We start from the raw sequence: 21,812 nt of genomic DNA on the forward strand, positions 1-21,812 counted from the left end.
ATTACTATGATAGAATACATATATGAACTTCAATTTGCAGTCAGTATGAACACCAGGGGGAAAAGGTTTAGTAATTTATTTGCTTCTCTGGGCCTTTGACTCAAAGGTCTCTCAAGGTCTCTCAATTTTGGTAGAAGACAGATAGAACGTGGGAAGGAAGATTCTTTTCAAAATGCACATGTCAGCCTTCACCCCGACAAAAACTCCAGCTGTAACCGAGCCACAGCCATTACCAACAGTAATGGGGAATCATCTTTAGGTGACAGAAAATTATAATTAACTATCGCTCTAGACAGTAGCTGTCAAAGCATGGTTCTGGAAGAGCAGCAGCAGCAGCAGAAGCATCACCACCCTGAACCTTGTAAAAATGAACCATCTCAGGCCTACTGAGTCAGAAACTCTAGTGTGGGTTCCAGCAACCTGTAGCTTTAATAGAGGTCAAATACCAGTGCTTAGGTGCTTAACAGCTCATTAAAGTTTGAGAACCACCAGTGTAAGCTAAACAAGCTTGTTCCAACAGACGTCAGCACAACTGAAAAAGCTCACTCACCCCCTTGGGGAGAAAAATGAACATATACACACATATATACACACCACACATATACACACTATATATATAATACATACTATATACACACACACATATATTTAAGTTCAGATACACAAAACTGCCTAACCTTAACCTTTCCTGAAATCCTCCCCCAAACATCTATTTCATAAGGTATAGAAGAGAACTTACTTGGGTGCTTTCATCATGGAAACCCTCCAGAAAGCTCTCTAGTAACTCATCAGCATTGTCAATTCTTTCAGCATATTCTCCCACAATCCAAATCATAGCTGCTCGAGCGTCTGGCTCATCCAGTGAATCTAAGTTCTCACACAGTGTGGCAATGATACTTTCGTATCTGATGTAACAAAATGGATTATGGTTACTGAGGGCAGAACTGAGAACTGTATTTAACAATGAAGGCTAAAAGCGAAACCATGGACAAGGTATCCACACTTAATCACGAAACTTAGAAACCCAACCCCTCTTTCCTGAGAGAGAGGTAAAAGCATATCCTTTTTCCAAAAATACCATTTCTAGAATTAAAAAAATATATATATAAAACACTTAATAAACCACTACCTTGTTAAAATATTTCTACTAATTTTGAGTCCACCATTAAACTAACTTAATTGTAAGTCATTTCATTTCACATGATCTTTAAAGATTAGTCAGAAGCCTCAGCACAACCTATCTCTATGATTATATCCTAAAATGACATTTAGGATATGCTTATATGATCTGCTCTTTTTTTTTAATTGGAGGGTAGCTGCATTACAGTGTCATGATTTCTGCCATACAACAACGCAAATCAGTCTTAAATTATACATATATCCCCTCCCCCTTGAACCTGCTTATTTCACTCTTTCAGATTCTTTAATTGCTTGCCTTCAAAAGCAAATTTGAAAAACTCTATGTTTCACAAACTAAGAGACCTCAACATGAAAATTTTCTGTGGAGTGAAAATGTAGATTTTGCGTATCTTAATGGAAGCAGCTACCATACTTGAGAAAGGGTCTAAAACTCTGATAATTCATTGTTACATGTTCTATAATTTTCTAAAAGTACTAGGTAACATACAAAGGGAATAGCGAAGCTGTCACCTTCCTGGATTTTACAATAGGGTGGCCATATTATTCAAACTGAGACGTTTCTGAGAGTGAAAGGGGGCACATTTATTAATTACACTTGATAAGAAGCATAAAATGGATTATGCCCAGACAACCTGGAATGTATGAGTATCCTATTTAACAGTAACTTCATCACCAAAGAACCTGGTTAACTTTAAAAATACGCCAATCAACAATGCATATTCAGACAGAGCTCCAATTCTTCTAAAAGTGATGAAACAGTAAAAATCAGATTTTAATCCTTGTGCTCACCAACTTACATGTTTGATTTTTAATAAAGCATTTAATTATGACAAAATAATTCTTACCTAGCCAATCTCAAAGTGCCTTACTTAAACATTTCCTAAATGATCTGAGGAAGAGGGGCAGAAGTATTTGGACATACTTGTTGGGGTATTTGCGGAAGATGTCCCTGATGACAACAATCGCCTCTTGGACCACATAATTTACTTTGGTTTGGATGAGATCAAGCAACGTGCTCACACAGCGCTCTGCAGATTGCTACAATGAAGAACATAATGAGAAGTCAGATATCTACCCAATAACAACATCAACAAAAAAAAAATGGGGGAGAGGGGAGAGAACATCCAGGTACATCAACTAAACTAGATTAAAAGATGAGGCACTTAATTTGATCATAACTGTATTAGACACAGGGTTATCTGATGGAGATGCACAGAAGTTCAAGATACACCCCAAATTTTACTCATTACAAAAGAGTCAGTTCAAATGAACAAAATCATCTTGGACAGCCAGGATGACAGAAATGAGAAGAAAGCATAAGTCAAGGTACGAGGAAAGAGTAAGAATGACAAAATACACCGAAGTAGGAGGTCTTTATCTGCAGTTCATGAATGAGCAAGACAGAGGGCATTTTTAAACCTCTTGAAATGAAACTGTCAAATTTCATTTGTGCAGACAAGCATATTTTCCAGGAAGAGGGTCCCCAATTTTCACTGTATTTTCAAAGTTATCTGTGACTCAAATTGCTCTAAGTAAAATTTGCCATCTTTTGGGCTATATAACTGAAAGTTTATGGACTTAGATAAATTGCAATTTTCCATAGCCTATGGTTCGGCTATATGAAAGGAATATGGAAGAATACAAGTGACAAAACTAATGTACTGAAACAATAAATCATAGTTTTTAAAAGAAGAAAGGTAGCAGAAGAGAGATCCTAAAATCCAAGGACTGATTTTCCATATATTATATACTATGATAGGTAATTCCATTATATGCCTCCTGATAAGATGCAACAGGAAGTATACAGCATGACCTAAGAGGAACCCTTACCAAAAACAATGAACACGAACATTACCAAACCTCTAGATTTAACTGTCTAAAGGGGATGAAGGGATGAGATAAGCATCGCTAAAATACAACCAGCTAAATCTAGACTCTGGAAAATTCTACAAGCCTATCGATCTAGTTCCTTCAATAAATGGCACCCAAATAAATAAGCAAAGACTTAAAAGACATAGTAACCAAATGCAATGTGTAGTTCTTCTGAGATTTTGATTTGAACAAGGCAACTGTATTTAGACACAATTATGGAAAACTGAACATGGACTGGATATTCAATGAATAGGACTTTTTAGAGGACTTATTAAATATATACACTGGACTACTCTAGTAAGACCATATCTGAGATATGCATTAAAATACAACAGTAACCCACTTCCTTGAAAGAGAAGGGAGAGGATCAATTGGAAACAGCAATGTATTGATATTTATTAAAGACAGATGGTGGGTACATGAGAGCTCATAAATCAGTTTTACTTTAGTGCACGCCTAAAAATCCGTAATAAAATCTTTTAAGGATATTATAATTTAAAACATTCCAAGTAATATAATGAGAACAAAACTGCATCTTGAGGTTATGTATATAAGGTCATATATATGATGATTGTGTATTCTTCTATGTAGTTTTTCCATTTTTTAATTACATCTTAATTCATTTTCAACTAGTAATTCCTGTGCTATTATTACAAGAGCAAAACAGTTGGGAAATTTGAAAGAAAGAAAAGAAAAAAAATTAGAAATGGTAAACACAAAGGAATCAAAGACTAGGAAGTAGGAAATTTTAAATATATAAGTCATGATAAATTATAAAGCACGTAAGGGCTAAATTATCAAGTTAGATAGCAAAAATAAACTGCTCAGCATAGGACTTGATAAAAAGCGAACATTTACTAAGCTTCTAGTTTTAATATTATAATAAAGATTAAAGGCTATCTCCCATGATGCATCAACATTCAAAAATATTTAAGTCTAGGATAGTAATTTTCAAGCAAATTGTCATCTCACGCATGTTGCTTTTGATAAATTTTTTAAAACTACCATTAAAGCAGTATGGCAGTTATTTCCCTGGTGGTCCAGTGGTTGAAGAACCTGCTTTCCAATGCAGGGGATGCAGGTTCAATCCCTGGTAGGGGAACTAAGATCCCACATGCCAAAGGGCAACTAAGCCTGCGTGCCACAACTACTGAACTTTCATGTCACAACTAAGATCTGATGTAGCAAAAAAAAAAAGCAGTATGGCAGAGGAACAAAAGTAAATATCCAGTCGCTGTAAATAAAAAATAAGTCCAGAAACAAAGGAATTCAGACATATACAGTTTGGTATGTGATTTTTTAAAAAAAGGCAACATTCATAGCTATAAGGAAAGGATCAAATGTTCTGGTGTTTGATCCCCATACTCTTTATCTTTAACCAAACCATTTCCATTAAAGCAGAAAACAATGGTGAATTTTATATAACTTTTGAGGTGAACCATAAGTTTCTGGGTCTGCCACTGAAGATATTATTGAGAGAAAATGGACAGAACTCACAAGGAAGTGCGAACTTCCATGCATCAAGCTGAGGAAAGAAGTGAAGCCAAAGGCAAGGGAAAGAGAGAAAGCTATAGGCAACTGAAAGCAGAACTCCAGGGAATAGCGAGGGGAGAGAAGAAGGCCTTAAAAGAACAATGCAAACAGAGGAAAACAAAAGAATGGTTAAGGCTATCGATCTCTTCAAGAAAATTGGAAATTCAGGGGAACTTAAAATTATGTCCATGTCACCTCTGGGAGGGAAGAATAAGCATAGGAGAAAGCAGTGTTCTACTTTTAACTTCTATTATTTAATGATTTGATGGAGTAAATACATGCTTTTTGTTTATATAAGACATAAGTTAGTACCTTATCCTGACCTACACAAATCAGAAATGATTCACACGCCCTAGAGCTTGTACTCCACAACAAAAGAAGCCACTGCAACGAGAAGCCCAAGTACTGTGAATACAGAGTGGCCAGTACTCGCTGCAACTAGAGAAAGCCTACACACAGCAACAAAGACCCACTGCAGCTAAAAGTAAAGACAAGGAAGTGAGAAACACCTTAATCTTAACTTAGCGACTTCAGATCAGTTCAGTTGTCGCTCAGTCGTGTCCGACTCTTTGCGACCCCATGGACCACAGCATGCCAGGATTCCCTGTCCATCAACAACTCGTGGAGCTTGCTCAAACTCACGTCCATGGAGTAGGTGATGCCATCCAACCATCTCATCTTCTGTCATCCCCTTTTCCTCCTGCCCTCAATCTTTCCCAACATCAGGGTCTTTTCCAAGGAGTCAGTTCTTCGCATCAGGTGGCCAAAGTATTGGAGCTTCAACTTTAGCATAAATCCTTCTGATGAATGTGCAGGACTGATGTCCTTTAGGATGGACTGGTTGGAACTCCTTGCAGTCCCAGGGACTCTCAAGAGTCCAACACCACAGTTCAAAAGCATCAATTCTTTAGCACTCAGCTTTCTTTATAGTCCAACTCTCATCCCTGGTGGCTGAGACGGTAAAGCGTCTGCCTACAATGCAGGAGACAAGGGTTCAATCCCTGGGTTGGGAAGATCTCCTGGAGAAGGAAATGGCAACCCACTCCAGTATCTTGCCTGGAAAATCCCATGGACTGAGGAGTCTGGTAGGCTACAGTCCATGGGGTCGCAAAGAGTCGGACACGACTGAGTGACTTCACTCACTTTCTCATTTCCATACAGGACTACTGGAAAAACCATACTTGTGACTAGACGGACCTTTGTTGGCAAAGTGATCTCTCTGCTTTCTAATATGCTGTCTAGGTTGGTCATAGCTTTTCTCCCAAAGAGCAAGCGTCTTTTAATTTCATGGCTGCAGTCACCATTTGCAGTGATTTTGGAGACCAGAAAATAAAGTCTGTCACTGTTTCCACTGCTTCCCCATCTACTTGCCATGAAGTAATGGGACCAGATCCAATGATCTTAGTTTTCTGAATGTTGAGTTTTAAGCCAACTTTTTCACTCTCCTCTTTCACTTTCAAGAGGCTCTTTCAGTTCAGTTCAGTGGCTTAGTCATGTCCGACTCTCTGCGACCCCATGAATCACAGCACGCCAGGCCTCCCTGTCCATCACAAACTCCCCGAGTTTACTCAAACACATGTCCATCGAGTCGGTGATGCCATACAGCCATCTGATCCTCTGCCGTCTCCTTCTCCTCCTGCCCTCAATCCCTCCCAGCATCATAGTCTTTTCCAATGAGTCAACTCTTTGCATGAGGTGGCCAAAGTACTGGAGTTCCTGCTTCAGCCCTTCCAATGAACACCCTGGACTGATCTCCTCTAGGATGGACCGGTTGGATCTTCTTGCAGTCCAAGGGACTCTCAAGAGTCTTCGCCAACATCACAGTTCAAAAGCATCAATTTTTCAGCGCTCAGCTTTCTTCACTGTCCAACTCTCACATCCATACATGACCACTGGAAAAACCATAGCTTTGACTAGATGGACCTTTGTTGGCAAAATAATGTCTCTGCTCTTTAATATGCTATCTAGGTTGGTCATAACTTTCCTTCCAAAAAGTAAGCATCTTTTAATTTCATGGCTGCAATCACCATCTGCAGTGATTTTGGAGCCCCAAAAAATAAAGTCTGATACTGTTTCTACTGTTTCCCCATCTATCTGCCATGAAGTGATGGGACCAGATGCCATGATCTTAGTTTTCTGAATGTTGAGCTTTAAGCAAAATTTTTCACTCTCCTCTTTCACTTTCATCAAGAGGCTCTTTAGTTCTTCTTCACTTTCTGCCATAAGGGTGGTGTCATCTGCATATCTGAGGTTATTGATTTTTCTCCCGGCAATCTTGATTCCAGCTTGTGCTTCTTCCAGCCCAGCATTTCTCATGATGTACTCTGCATATAAGTTAAATAAGTAGGGTGACAATACACAGCCTTGACGTACTCCTTTTCCTATTTGGAACCAGTCTGTTGTTCCATGTCCAGTTCTAACTGTTGCTTCCTGACCTGCACACAGGTTTCTCAAGAGGCAGGTCAGGTGGTCTGACATTCCCATCTCTTGAAGAATTTTCCACAGTTTGTTGTGATCCACACAATCAAAGGCTTTGGCATAATCAATAAAACAGAAATAAATGTTTTTCTGGAACTCTCTTGCTTTTTCGATGATCCAGTGAATGTTGGCAATTTGATCTCTGGTTCCTCTGTCTTTTCTAAAACCAGCTTGAACATATGGAAGCTCACGGTTCACATATTGCTGAAGCCTGGCTTGGAGAATTTTGAGCATTACTTTATTAGCGTGTGAGATGAGTGCAATTGTGCGGTAGTCTGAACATTCTTTGGCATTGCCTTTCTTTGGGACTGGAATGAAAATTGACCTTTTCCAGTCCTGTGGCCACTGATGAGTTTTCCAAGTTTGCTGGCATATTGAGTGCAGCACTTTCACAGCATCATCTTTCAGGATTTGAAATAGCTCAACGGGAATTCCATCACCTCCACTAGTTTTGTTCGTAGTGATGTTTTCTAAGGCCCACTTGACTTCACATTTCAGGATGTTTGGCTCTAGGTGAGTGATCAGACCATCGTGATTATCTGAGTCGTGAAGATCTTTATTGTACAGTTCTTCCATGTATTCTTGTCACCTCTTCTTAATCTCTTCTGCTTCTGTTGGGTCCATACCATTTTTGTCCTTTATTGAACCCATCTTTGCATGAAATGTTCCCTTGGTATCTCTAATTTTCTTGAAAAGGCTCTTTAGTGCTTCGCTTTCTGCCATAACGGTGGTGTCTTAATGACTTAATCTCTCAAAACCAAAATCAAACAAATAAATATATCTCTCTCAAACAAAATTATTTTATTTGTAAAAGAAAAGGAGGGCCAGTGTTTATTTCCTCTTTAAAGAAACAAGTGTATACTGTAAATATATACAGCTATGATTTGTCAATCATACCTCAATAAAACTGGGAGAAGGGTGGGGTATGGAGTAAAATCCATTAAAAAGGCAATTATACAAAAAAAGTATAGACAAAAAGCATTAAAAAAAAACAGTACTATGAGATTTCTTTTTCAGTGCTATTTACTGACTCAACAACTTAAGCTTATTAACCTTTAACCTAAACAACTTAATAGGACAAAATTAGTTTTTTCACCTCAGGCTACTTAAAGCAACAGAGAGACATCTGTACCTAAAGTCATGATTGAAAAAAAAAAAAACCACTGCAACTCTTAACAATACCCAAAGTTTACAATAGGCCCTGTTCTCTTAGCTAAGCACCTAACCAAAATTCTTTTTTTCTCATCTGTCATATCGTTGAAACCAGATCCACGTTAAAAATGGTCAGGTGCCCTGAGAGGAAACAGCAGCTCAGTCTGTAAGCTACAGAGAAAGTCTATTACAACTGGGTCACTGGTTCTTGCCCTTGTCCCAGATAGGCCAGTTAAAAACAAGCAATCATGACCTCTCCTGCCCCAGTAACTGTGTCTGGACTAGGCAACTCTTTCCAACTAATAACTTCCATGATTGAAACAGTTCTAGGAAAAGTTCTCAAGCAAATCCAAGTAACTTGAGATAAGGGAACATTAGCAAAAAGGCAGGATTCTTTAAGGCTGATCTTCAGCTTCCAGAGGAAATTCATTCCTCATACACTCTCATATTCCCACCAGGGCATCTTGAGTCAAAGGAAGAAGTAAGAGCCAGCAGAAGCTCATCTCCTTCAGAAAATGATGGATAACTTTCCTGTTAGTCACAGTAAACAGTACTAACAGCCTCTAAGAATCTAGAGGCTTTAAGAACACTTTCCAGTAATTCCAGGAATAAAAAAAAAATATCTCTTTTAACTTTGGAATGAGACTTTTTAGAGAGCACTGCAAGAGAGGTTAATAAGGCAATGACATTCAGGAAGTGAAAAGCATAAAATGACTCTTCTGCCATCAGAAAAGTTCTGAAAATTGTCTACATTAGTACCATAAGTATGTGGCTACTGCTCAGTGAGAAAAGAAAAAGACAAAAGTTGAGTATGTGAAGTGTGGTGGTAAAAAAAAAAAAAAAAGAACACACCAAGATCCAATAAACAGACTTTTCCATTTCTCAAATGGAGCAACAGAAGCATGTATATTAAATATCTGAAGCCTCTGAACTGGAAGAACCAGGAGTAGAAACCAGGATGAATTAACTTCTTGTTATAACAACTAGTCTACTAAATGACTTATCAGTGGTAACTATATGAAACAGCACTGACAAAAATAAAAATAAGGAAGGCCAATTAGGAACTTGGCTTTCAGAGACACTTTTCTCTGACACAACATCTGTTTCCTTCTGATCCTATGAAGCACTGGTCGTACTGTACAAATTATTTTAGAACTATCCTTGTGAAATCATATGATCCAATCTGACTCAAAGCACGGCATACAGTCCAGTAGTAAGAACAAATATGGAACTGTGAATCTACAATATCACTGTCAATAGAAGCCATCATTAATTTCAACAAATTTCTGAGTAAGGAAAAGTAAATGGAGGACTGATGAAGCAGCGTAATTTAAGTTGCAATCCTTAATATCTATTGGAACATTTCAATCAAGCTAGAAAAAAATCTGCCCCCTAAGACCACAGAGATACTCTTCCAGAGGACTTAACAAGTAACAACAAACTCCCTGTCCTAAAGCAGAAACTTGCTAGTCAACAGCCCTACCTACATGCACAGAAATCCTGACAACTTTCCTGTTATTTCGTTCTTAATATAAGTGGGCACCCGTCTACTATATACACGGTATGTGTGTGCTAAGTCACTTCAGTTATGTCTAACTCTGTGCAACTCTATGGACTGTAGCCCACTAGGCTCCTCTGTCCATGGGATTCTCAAGGCAAGACTACTGGAGTTGGTCGCCATGCCCTCCTCCATGGGATTTTCCCAACTCAGGGATCGAACCTGCGTCTCTTACATCTCTTGCATGGGTAGGCTGGTTCTTTACTACTAGCACCACCTTATACATCTTAATTAAAAAACCATATATAGACATGCAACCATCACTGTAAAATATTGGAGATAATTAAATTCAAACTGTAGAAATAAAACCAAAACTATAATTCACATCCCCAGAGACTTAAGAAACTATTGCAACCACAAAAAAAGGCTATGAAAAAGTACTGACAACAAGAAAGAGCAATGAAGGGAGGCTGTATAGAAAAATGGTTGTGTAGAAAATAAGAAAGCAGACAGTCAGACTGGAACAAGCACTTGAAAGACAGAGGACTGGAAGACAGAAGGGCCTAGAACAAAGGAAAAGTTTTATAAATTTGATATTATGCTTGAAAAGCTGGAAGAAGATAGGAATGCAATGAAGACATTATGAAATTAAAAAAAAAAAAGGCCATTATAAACTTCAAGAAAAAAACCAAGTCTCTATAAGAAAGAAAATACAATCATTTGTATTATGTAGTTTCTACTTATCTATAGGCATAATATGCATGGTAAGTTTTGCAAGACTCTAGTTGACAGAACAAGAAATAAAGGTATCTCAACTTACAAAGATAATACAGGAACAAAAACCTCATGTTAAGTACACAGGAGAACAGAAGGGGAGAAATAGGAGTGATGGAGTTTATGAACTAATTTATCTCATAGCAGAAAGTTAACAGACAATGCCTACAAATGGCAAATCAATAAATAAAAGTAGAGATATGGAAGTAATTAAAGTAACTATAACTAGGAACAGAGTTAAAAATGATTCCCTCAGGAAAGAAAGAGATCAGGGATAGCTGCTTTTTGTTAAAAATTCTTTAATATTCTAACAATGTGCTTTATTATTCTGATAAACTTAAAAATGTATTTTAGGAAAGAGAATACCCAGAATCCTATGCTACCAAGGAACACTCACCTCCACCTTGATGGCACACCGCCCAATGGCTCGCACGGCTTTGCGCACGAAGTCAACATCCACCTCTGTGGCATACTCTTTCAGTTCAGCCAGAACCTGTTAAACATCCATGAAGTGAACAACCATTAAGGATTCTGCAACAACAATTTTCAGGTCTAAGCTTTTCTGAAGATCAGCTCTTAAGATCTAAGTTACTAGATCTTAACTTGAATCTACTGGAAGTCTGACCTGAGCAATGTTGGCTTGAGATGCCAAACGAATCATGATGTCCAATTTCTCTAGTTTCACATAGATGGGATCATTGTACTTCACAAAGAAAACTTTGATTTCCTGCTTCAAGATTTCAGGCCTGTGATGTATAGAAATACAAGGTAAGGAAGGTGAGGCATATATTGATATATCTTTCTGAGTCTGCATTAATACCCAACCTGTGCTTCTATCCTCTCCATCCACACACCCCACTCAGGAAAAAAAAAAAAAACTCAGAATCTTCCTCTACACCCCTCTAACCAGATCCATTTAGCAGACTATTTTTATGCTTTTTAAGGGGGCAAAGTATATACTGCCAAGAAGAATCAGTGGAAGAACAACAACCTGATCTAAACCATGGCCTGAACCATATTAAACAGACACTAGCTAGCATACTAACAGGTCCTTCAGAAAAGAAACTAAATTATAAAGCAACACCAGGCATTCACTGTGTTCATTCACTGCAGGAACACTCTAAAATCAACTGTCAGCCTCCTGACCCTGGGCAAGTTGCTCTACCATATAATATTTTTATTTCTACACATTAAACAAAGCTTAACAGTCCTTTTAAATACTCACATCATTAAGCTTAATTCAAAATTACAAACACTTTAATCACCAATTCATTTTTTTCCCAACCTTTTCTGGACAATTAGGTTGATGTTCCTCAGGGCGACATATTGCACCTCTGGCTCCCCAGACAGCAGAGTGACAAGTGGCGGGGCCAACTTCTTCAGCAGCATATTGTAGTAGTCAGAGTCCTTGGGTAGCAACTCTAAAAATTTCATTAGGACTTTTACTGCTGAAAGCACCACTGCTGAGTTGGCATGAGATAACCGGGGAGTTACCCGCTCACAGATGCTGAGGGCAGAAAATGAAAATTAGTATCTTAAATGACAATTTCTGTGCTCAATCCAATCTGTAAGGTAATGCTGTCAGAGGTCCCATGGCCCAAGATCAAGAAATTAGAGAATCAGTTAGAAAAGTCAAAACTCCATGCGTAGGTAAATTTGGGATTCAACACTGCAGACGCCTCATTCCCAACAAACTACAGGCAGAGCAGGGATACAAGACTTTAGGAAACCAGCAATAACGGACGTTCAAAATGGAAGGAAAATAGCCAATACCCCAAACACTTGAAGCTCACACCATTTACCTTCCTGTTTTATAGCTCTCTCTGTCTCCCCATATTATGTAAGGGCTCCCTGACTCACAGCCCATTTCTCCTCAACCTATAGGAAGTCAAATTAAGCATTCTGAGAGTTATTTCATAATGAAAGATATCAACCAATTGTGGCTGAAGTTTCATTGTAAGATGCAGGAGGAGATGGACTGACAGGGAAAACTACCCAACCTGTTGTCTTCAGGATAATAAGAGAATCTTGAAGAGGGATTTTGGCTGTTAACAATAACCATTCCTCTTGGAGAAGGTTTTTGATTGTTTAACAACAATACCAAAAAAAAAAAAAAAAAAAAAATACCACTGCAATATTCATCCAACGTCATCCCCTTCTCCTCGTCTCAGTCACGATATACTTAAATGTCTCATAAAATATAGGATATTTAATTATCTGTTGAGGGTTCTCCAGAAATTAACCTAATTTTGATAGCTCTTAGGCAACATGGTTGGCTAGCTGACTCAGTTAAGGATACGAGATTAAGTTAAGCTGTGTTTTTTTCCCTTCTTCCTATATCTACTCAGCAGACTTCCTGCTCTTCTTTAGGTCTTTATACAAATGCCACCTTCTTAAGGAGGCCTTACCTAATCACCCAATATTTCTTAGCTCTCTTCCTTACTTTATTTTTCTTGTTAGCACTTATCATCATCTGACCTATTATATGTTGGATTATATACACATATTATATACATTTCTGCTCTATGCCTCAGAATAGATTTTCCGTAAGAGCTATGATTTTAGTCTGTCCAGTGCTGTATTCTCAGAGACTAGAACAATGCCTGGCACACAGCATGGGTTCAAAAAAAACATTTGCTGAGTGAGTAAGTGTGAGATGTCAATGACCAAGAGAAAATAAAATTGTATGTAAAATTCTTTCCAGGAGACATTTGTACTTTCAGTGATGGAAAGAAACTATCAGGGTGAGTTTTGATAAAATCCAGAGGGAACGATTTCCCAGACAAGTGAAGAACATTTATATTATAGCAGCTCGAGCTTCAGCCAGGCAAGGAAGGTTACTTACTACCTATCATAGTTAAAATGAGCCAACAATTCTTCAGAATTACTTTGCCAGAATTACAGTGCCTATATGCACAAAATGCTCAATAAAAATTGATATAACTCCAATTCTGTACACCAGAATGTATGTATGTGTACATGAAATTTAGCAGTCAGTATCTGAAAGCCAAAAAAAACTTCGAACACTAAAGTGGTAGAGAGCTAAGCAGAACAATTCAGGTGTGCCTTTCAAATCTTCTCCAAATATATAATTTCCATACCTAACGGAAGACATCATACTTACTGCAGGCTCCCATCCACTTTCTCTAGTACTAAATTACAGGTATAAGGCACCTCACTAACTAGTATCAAGCCACATACCAAGTATCTTTAAGAATGAGAATGGTCACTAAAATGAGAGACACTCACAAACCTTTGCCAAGTGGCTAAGAACTGCTGTATGGGAGATGTGAGAAGGTGATAAGGGTGATTTTTGCAGACTGTTTTAAGTGTATTGCTCAGAAAAGAAATGGCAGATACACATCTCCTATTTTTGCATGGCTTACTCTGCTACCTAAAATGTTCCTAATTACAAAGAGAAAATACCACAGGGATAGCAATATCTACCCCATAAGTCACTGTTTTCCTTGTTCCTAACATAACAGACCCTTATTCTAATACAGACACACTAGAACTTACTGAACCAGGCAAGACTCAGAGAAACAGACTGACCTCTGAGCCTCCCGGTCATCTTTAGGGTTGTAATTAGATAAGCAGTCCAGGATGAAAATCTGGCCCCATTCGGTGCACTCATTCAGGGCTGTCAGTAGTTTATTAATGTTCTGTGGATTCAGATCGAGTAAGTTGCTGTTGGGGTGAGACTCACTGATTTCAGATAGTGCTGCTACAGCATTAGCCACCACCTGGAAAAAGAAGCAGATATGACCTTGATTTGTCAAGAACAGTACAACTATTTCTCTGAATCATAACTGTTCCTGAACATTTTACCTAGTCATATACAAAAAGATAAACTGCTTTCAAAATATGTATTATACCACTAATGATGGCTTATATAGCTTCCTTGTGGTCAGGCAACCCAGAATTAAAACAATTCACATCTTAGCAGAGAGTCACTGATGGTTTACTACTAAAACATTAATTTTAATAGTACTCAAACCATCAATAAAACTAAGACAAACGAACAGCTATAAAAGCAGTCAAGTTTAGGGACTTCCCTGGCAGTCCAATGGTTAGAACTCTGCACTTCCAGTGCAAGGGGCATGGGTTTAATCCCTGTTGGGGAACTAAGATTCTGCATGCCTCGTGGCCAAAAAAAAAAAAAAGCAGTGAATTTTAATTTTGAAATGTACATTGGGCAACAGAAAGAAGAAAATCTAGGCCAAATAATTTTATGGGTGTATGGCAGATAGGGAGGTGATCCGTTCAGTTCAGTTCAGACTCTTAGTAGTGTCCAACTCTTTGTGACCCCATGGACTGCAGCACGCCAGGCTTCCCTGTCCATCAACAACTCCCAGAGCTTGCTCAAACTCATGTCCATTGAGTTGGTGATGCCATCCAACCATCTCTTCCTCTGTCATCCCCTGATCCTCCCGCCTTCAACCTTTCCCAGCATCAGGGTCTTTTCCAAGGAGTCAGTTCTTCACATCAGGTGGCCAAAGTATTGGAGTTTCAGCTTCCGCATCAGTCCTTCCAATGAATATTCTGGACTGATTTCCTTTAGGATTCACTGGTTTGATCTCCTTGCAGTCCAAGAAACTCTCAAGAGGCTTCTCCAACACCACAGTTCAAAAGCATTAATTCTTTGGCACTCAGCTTTCTTTATAGTCCAACTCCCTTTAAGTGTCAGAATAAGAAACTGTGACCTCAAAACACTAGTTCACTGTAACATGATGTTGGGAGAGCACATACACTCTGTGTAAGTTCCATTTCCTCAACTAAAAACTAGAGATAATTTAATTCACCTCAGAGATGAGCTTCAGTTTGAGAATAAAACCAGATAACATGTAAGTGCTTTCTAAAAGCTTTAAGCAAAGTTAAGGTGGTAACAGCATGTGGGATCTTAAGTTTCCCGGCCAGGGATTGAACCCACGCCCCTTGCATTGGAAGCGAGGAGTTAACCACTATACCACCAGTGAAGTCCCAAGCTACTGATTTTAACATCTACATCACATGAGTAGTCTGCAGATTATCCCAGCATTTTACCTAGAAGATTAAGTTCTAGAGAATATGATTTTTTAAATGAAATAATATACTTCTGACAGTACCCATTATTATGTAAAAGATAATGATGCCACAAACAGAAATCACCTTCAGCTATAATCTAGTGATTAGGTAAAAAAATTCCAAGATGAAAAAACCAATGGTTCAGTTGGTAAGTATGGTTATGGATATAATATTTTCTTGTTATTAAGACAAACCATGAAGGATTATCTAGTTCACCTATCTATCACATGGCAGCATGCATGAGGTTCTTTTCTGACAATTTTTGTTTACCAACCACACCATTAAGCAAAGGCTTTCATGAAAATTAAAAAGCATGAAGAGTGAAATAATAATCTCCATCATCTCAGTGCTTTACATGCAAGGAAAAGACATATTTTCCCTGTATAATAAGCCTGATATATTGGATGACAGGATAAAGGATCAAAATGTCACACTGGAAGACCAAATACCTATTTTCCTTTCTTGCTGTCAACACATGCCCACTCTTGACCAGTTGGTCCAAAACAAAGGTCCTGTCACTGACTTTCTGCCAGTTTCTTTTTCTTGTTAAAAAATTTAAATATAAGGTCTGTTAACAGGAAACGTAAAACAAAAGGGGAGAATTGGGGGAATTACAAAAAGCAATGGAGAGGAAAGAGAACAGAAGGATACTGAACAGGAGGAACCATTTATAATTCCTCTGCTATCATCATACATAATTGGAAATTAAACCAAGTATATAATGCAGCTAATGAAGTGTATGGTCTGGTGGTAAAATAGGCAACTTTCACTTATCCCATTAAAATAAGGAAAAAAACAGGGAAAACTAAACCTGATTAAAAGATGCGGAGATCAGATTACAGGATTATGTTCAGAAAAGTCTGCACTGGGAAAAGAGGTCACTGCTAAATGGTCACGGAGCCAATGGGTGACCAGAAGATATGCACCCCAATAACAAAACTCTGCCGCTGGGAAAAGACTGAGGGCAGGAGGAGAAGAGGACGACAGAAGAGGACAACAGAGGATAAGATGGTTGGATGGCATAACCGACTCAATGGACATGAGTTTGGGTAAACTCCAGAAGTTGGTGGACAGGGAGGCCTGGCGTGCTGCGGTTCATGGGGTCACAAAGAGTCAGACACGACTGAGCGACTGAACTGAACAAAACCATACCGCTATTCCTCTAAAATCCCTTCTATTCTATTCTTTCCATTTTCATCTCCTAATCTTCACATTCAGACTGCTAGATTTTTAAAAACATACTGAGGTGGATCCATAAAGGGTTGCTTAGAGTTCTCCTGGTCAGGAAGCCATGCTTCTTATACTAACGGAGACTTAAAATGAGCTAGCACACTGAATCTCAAGGAGGCAAACATTAACTTCAAGACAGTATAGCTGGATTATATAGGACAACTCACTTGTCCTTGCATCTATGCTACAAAGGAATACATCCCATAACATCAAAAAAAAAAACCACAACAAACTGTTTTTAGTTCATCTTACCTCCCAATTACAGTCAATTCTGTTCTTTGGGAGACTGCAACTAAACACTTCTCCTCCTATCTCACCTCCACCCCTGTAGACCTAATGTAATATGTATCCTTTATAGACACTAAACACAAATATATACATACATGCAAAAGCATGCACACATATGTATGTGTATAAATAAAATCACACTCAATACTAAAAAAATCTTTCTCTGCCATAACTACACACTTCCCTTCAATTTGACAGCTCCAAGTGGACCCTTGAAGTCTGCTGAATTTTTTTTAACATAAGCAACTTGTGTTTTGACTTACCTTACACTATACCTAAAAGAATTGGACAAAGAAACAAAAGACAGCAATAGCTAAAATTTATTGAACACTTACTATGCCATTTACCCTCATGCAACTCTAATGTAGCGGCTATCAAAATCTACATATTACAGATAAGGAAACAGGTTTTAAAAACGAATTTATAAATACAGTTAGAGGAACTCAGTGACTTGCTTAATCAACACAGCCCAAAAAGAGAAAATGCTTGAATACGAACACATGGCCTGTATCTGATTCTAGTGTCTGAGTACTAATCACTCTGCCGACTGTATTTATAGAAGTCCCAAGAGCTGCGAAAGAAAAATCAAAGTTGGGCAGGATGATATAATCAAAACATTACTTCCTGGCAGAGTCATACAAGGAGAAAAGGGTATTCTCTTACTTTATATATTTCAGAGATAATCACATCCTAGCAGCACTTAAGAGGGCAAGATTTACTATCTGGCTATAAAACCTGATTTATAAGCTACCCCTATCGTATACACAGAAATTCCGAGGGCATAAATTTGACCTCACTTTTTCTTTTTTTAAAAAAGCAGCAAGCTGGAGTAGTGGATATGAATAAAATAAAAGTTATCCTGTAAAAAAAGAATGCTAGAAGGAAATCTAGATACTCATTGGGAGTGGAGTATCACAGGTAGAAGTTTTTTAGGAGGACTCTCTCACACATTTCCTGTCCCCTTGAATGACTTCCCTAATTTCACTCACTTTCCTAGTTCCAGAACCCAAGAACTTGGGTTCAGTGACTTCCTCCTGTTAACTAAATTACTATTAAGACTTTCATTCCTAGCAATGACCTTCAAGGTCACACTCTCTGAAATAAAAACACTTCAATTCTCATATTCAATTTACAATCCTCTTGGCTGCTGCCCCTTGAAGACTTGAATTGAAAGCAGTAGAATAGCTAGCCAAATCTATTATAATGAAACATACAGGTGATTTGTATATTTTTATCCTCCTGAAAATCACCAACAGTTCAAAACCTCACTTTCTTTTTTATGGAGTTGCCTGAAATAACATGTTAAAGCACAGAGCATTTATCCTAAACAGGTTTCAGACATTATCATCTCCAAGGATATGACTATATGGTACCAGTTAATTTTACTGCTCATGCTTTAATCCAAAGACACTGTCCAGACTGTCAACTAATAATACACTGATTATATGACATTCTAATGTTCTGTTTTCCCATCTTCTCCAGAATGACAAAGTTGAATGAATACATCTACCTAGTAGAGTCAACACATCCCATTACAGCAAGAAAGTCTGAATACATAGTAACAAGAAAGATAAAAAATTAGACTCAATGAAACTCATTAATTACTTGAGTGGCTTAAGATGTGTTCTAATGAAATGTAAATAAGCACAAAGCCAAAACACTACAAATAAATGTCTACATACATACAAGAGGCACTCCTAAGAGTTAAAAGGCAGAGAGTTACTTGGTCCACAGGACCTAAAATCACACAAATCACACAAAAGAATGCTACTACATGAACAAAACAAAAAGTTTATTATCACTCCATTTATCTTCTCTTTTTGAGAATAAGTAATCCTCTGCCAAATTAGAGCCTTGAGATCATTTTAAAAGGAACACTAAGAAATGAACAAGCTGGGATCTTTTGGTACACAACTGAATTACAATATACAACAGATCCAGTTTTCCAGAAGTTGCCAACAAAAACTGCTCTAGTTATATCTTTGAACAATTCTTTTAAGAGTAATTCTGCAATGGTGTGTTAATTAATATTGTAGATAGACTTAAGCTTCCATCTGTAGATATGCTGCCCTCAGAAACCCCTCAAAAATAACGTCTGGCTTTAAATATTGTATACAAAAAAAATTTTTTTTAAATAAAATTGCCACTGAAATATTAACCTTTCTAAAATCACTAAAAACCAGCACCATGATTGCTATAAAGTAAGGAAAAGTTTGTTTTATTAAGGGCTTACTCTATATCAGATTCACAGTGAAGTGCTTTGCAAGCCCTCTGTCCTTTATCTTTCACAATTCCATTTTGTAGATGAGGCTACTGAGATGTTCAGGAAGACCATCAAGCTAAGAAAGGCAGACCAGGATACAAACCCAAGTCTGAATGATTCCAGAGCCTGAGTTTTAACCCCCACATTATTAATACTGGGAAAGAAAAAAATCATTTCACAGTTACAAAGCACTTTTCTGTTTTGAGAATCCTTGGTAAACAGTGAGTCAACTATTATCCAAAGTAAGTGGGGAGCGCTTCTAAAGGTACTAGTCTCTGAGAACTCTAAGGACTCAAAGGAGCCACTTGCAGAAAAGGCCGGAGCTTTGGGACATCTGTGAAATGGCTGTCTCATTTTCATGTCATTTCAAATGTCATCTTTAGCAATACAAAACATTTTCCATCACTGTTCTAAGCCCTTTACACGTTCTGATTCAATTAATTCTCACAAGTCTGTGAAGTAAATTCTATTATCATCCTCCTACAAGGGCTGAATTTGTATCTCCCCAAAATTCACATTTGAAGATTTGAAGTCCTAACCTCCAAAAACCTCATGTGACTGTGTTTGGAGATAGGGTCTTTAAAGAGGAAATTAAGTTAAAATGAGGTCATTACAGTGGACCTTAATCCAATATAACTGGTGTCCTTATCAGAAGACTAAATTTGGATAGACACCTGAGGAGGGAGGATCATATGAAGAGAAGGGAGATGCCCACCCACAGGCCAAGACGAGAGGCCTTAGAGGGAGAAACCGAGCCTACTGATGCCCTGGACTTGGGCTTCCAGCCTTCACAGCTCGGAGGAAATAAACATGCTGTGTAAGCCCCAAAAAAAGTGAGTCAACTCTTTATAAGAGGAAGTGGCTGAATGCGATTTGGTATGCTGAATTGAATGCTGCAATAGCAAAAGGACATCTGTTTTGAAACAGGTGAAATAAAGTCTGTACTTCAGTTTATAATAATGTACCAAAGTTAATTTCTTAGTTTTGACAAAGGTACCATAATTATATAATAATATTTTATTACTGGTAAACCTGTGTGAAGACAAGCATATGAGAAGTTTCTGTATGGTCTTTGAAACTTTAAGTCTAAAAATCTACTCCCAAAAATGAGATTAAAAAAACAATATCCTAAGTTAGAAATAATTTCTAAAATAAAACCCGATTATGATTAAAATTTCTAAGGTGAGATTGCACATAGGAAGATCTTCACAAAGTTTACTATAAAGATAAACAAAAATCGTTTCCTTACTCTGTAAATAAAGACAGAAAAGCACTAAGATCAATCGCACTTCCAACTAGGCAGCTGCCAATGATTCCACTTACTCAACCAAATACAACATTACTTACTAGGGGCATCCAGACAAAGACTGAACATGTTACCTGCTACATCACTCTTACCCACTGCCTACCAACATACCAATACTCCCACATGCCTAAATTTTGACTAGCTCTGAAACGCCTTCATGGACACGGGGCATGAAGAGCATTATGGATTTCTAATTTCACTTCTGTGTAATATTCTAAGTTTACAACTCTGTTTATTAATATATGTCTAGGGATAAAAGAAATAATGTAATTAAAGTACTAAACTGAGGTTATTAATAAACAATTTTACACAGCCCACAAGGACAACAAATATATTCTGACAAAAATCCTTCTCAAATTTACAAAGTGATCTAGAGACTTGAGTTTTTCATTATTTACCATCTCAAACTGACAGCAAACCACCACACACTAAGTGAAACTGAAATCGCTCAGTCATGTCTGACTCTTTGCGACCCCGTGGACTGTAGCCCACCAGGCTCCTCCGTCCATAGGATTCTCCAGGCAAGAATACTGGAGTGGGTTGCCATTTCCTTCTCCAGGGGATCTTCCCAACCCAGGGATCGAACCCACGTCTCCTGCATTGCAGGCAGATGCTTTAACCTCTGAGCCACCAGGAAGCCACACACTAAAGGCCTAAATAAAAATTACAATAATTAGAAAGCATGTCATGTTAGGTCTATTCCTCGAGAATAGCTGCTGTTCATAAGAAGGAATGAATTTGCATCAGTTCTAGTGAGGTGGATCAACCTAGACCCTTATACAGTGGGAAGTAAGTCAGAAAGAGAAAAAATAAATATCATATATTAATATTAATGCATATACATGAAATCTAGAAAAATGGTACTGACGAACCCCTTTGCAGGGTGGGAATAGAGACTCAGACATAGAGATCAGACTCATGGACAGAGGAGGGGGAAAAAGAGGGTGGGACAAACTGAGAGAATAGCACTGAAATATATATATTACCCAAAGAAGGCAATGGCCACTCACTCCAGTATTCTTGCCGGGAAAATCCCATGGACAGAGCAGCCTGGTAGGCTGCAGTCCGTGGGGTTGCTAAGAGTCAGACATGACTGAGCGTCTTCACTTTCCTGCATTGGAGAAGGAAATGGCAACCCACTCCAGTGTTCTTGCCTGGAGAACCCCAGGGATGGGGGAGCCTCGTGGGCTGCCGTCTATGGGGCCGCAGAGTCG

General features: G+C 38.2%; 1 protein-coding gene across 3 annotated transcripts in view; it reads right to left on the reverse strand.

Annotated features, from left to right (window-relative positions):
• AP2B1 (adaptor related protein complex 2 subunit beta 1) overlaps nucleotides 1-21,812 on the reverse strand; it is a 110,705-nt gene that overhangs the window by 68,361 nt on the left and 20,532 nt on the right. For all 3 annotated transcript variants that reach the window (XM_061142772.1, XM_061142770.1, XM_061142771.1), the window contains exons 6-11: nucleotides 14,000-14,190; nucleotides 11,733-11,954; nucleotides 11,073-11,193; nucleotides 10,845-10,940; nucleotides 2,063-2,178; nucleotides 740-905 (exon numbers count right to left, since the gene is read on the reverse strand). In XM_061142772.1, the coding sequence (XP_060998755.1) occupies nucleotides 740-905; nucleotides 2,063-2,178; nucleotides 10,845-10,940; nucleotides 11,073-11,193; nucleotides 11,733-11,954; nucleotides 14,000-14,190 (912 nt within the window). The remainder of the gene's footprint in view (nucleotides 1-739; nucleotides 906-2,062; nucleotides 2,179-10,844; nucleotides 10,941-11,072; nucleotides 11,194-11,732; nucleotides 11,955-13,999; nucleotides 14,191-21,812) is intronic.

The sequence above is a fragment of the Dama dama genome, chromosome 5, assembly GCF_033118175.1.
Source record: "Dama dama isolate Ldn47 chromosome 5, ASM3311817v1, whole genome shotgun sequence".
Classification (NCBI taxonomy): Eukaryota; Metazoa; Chordata; class Mammalia; order Artiodactyla; family Cervidae; genus Dama; species Dama dama.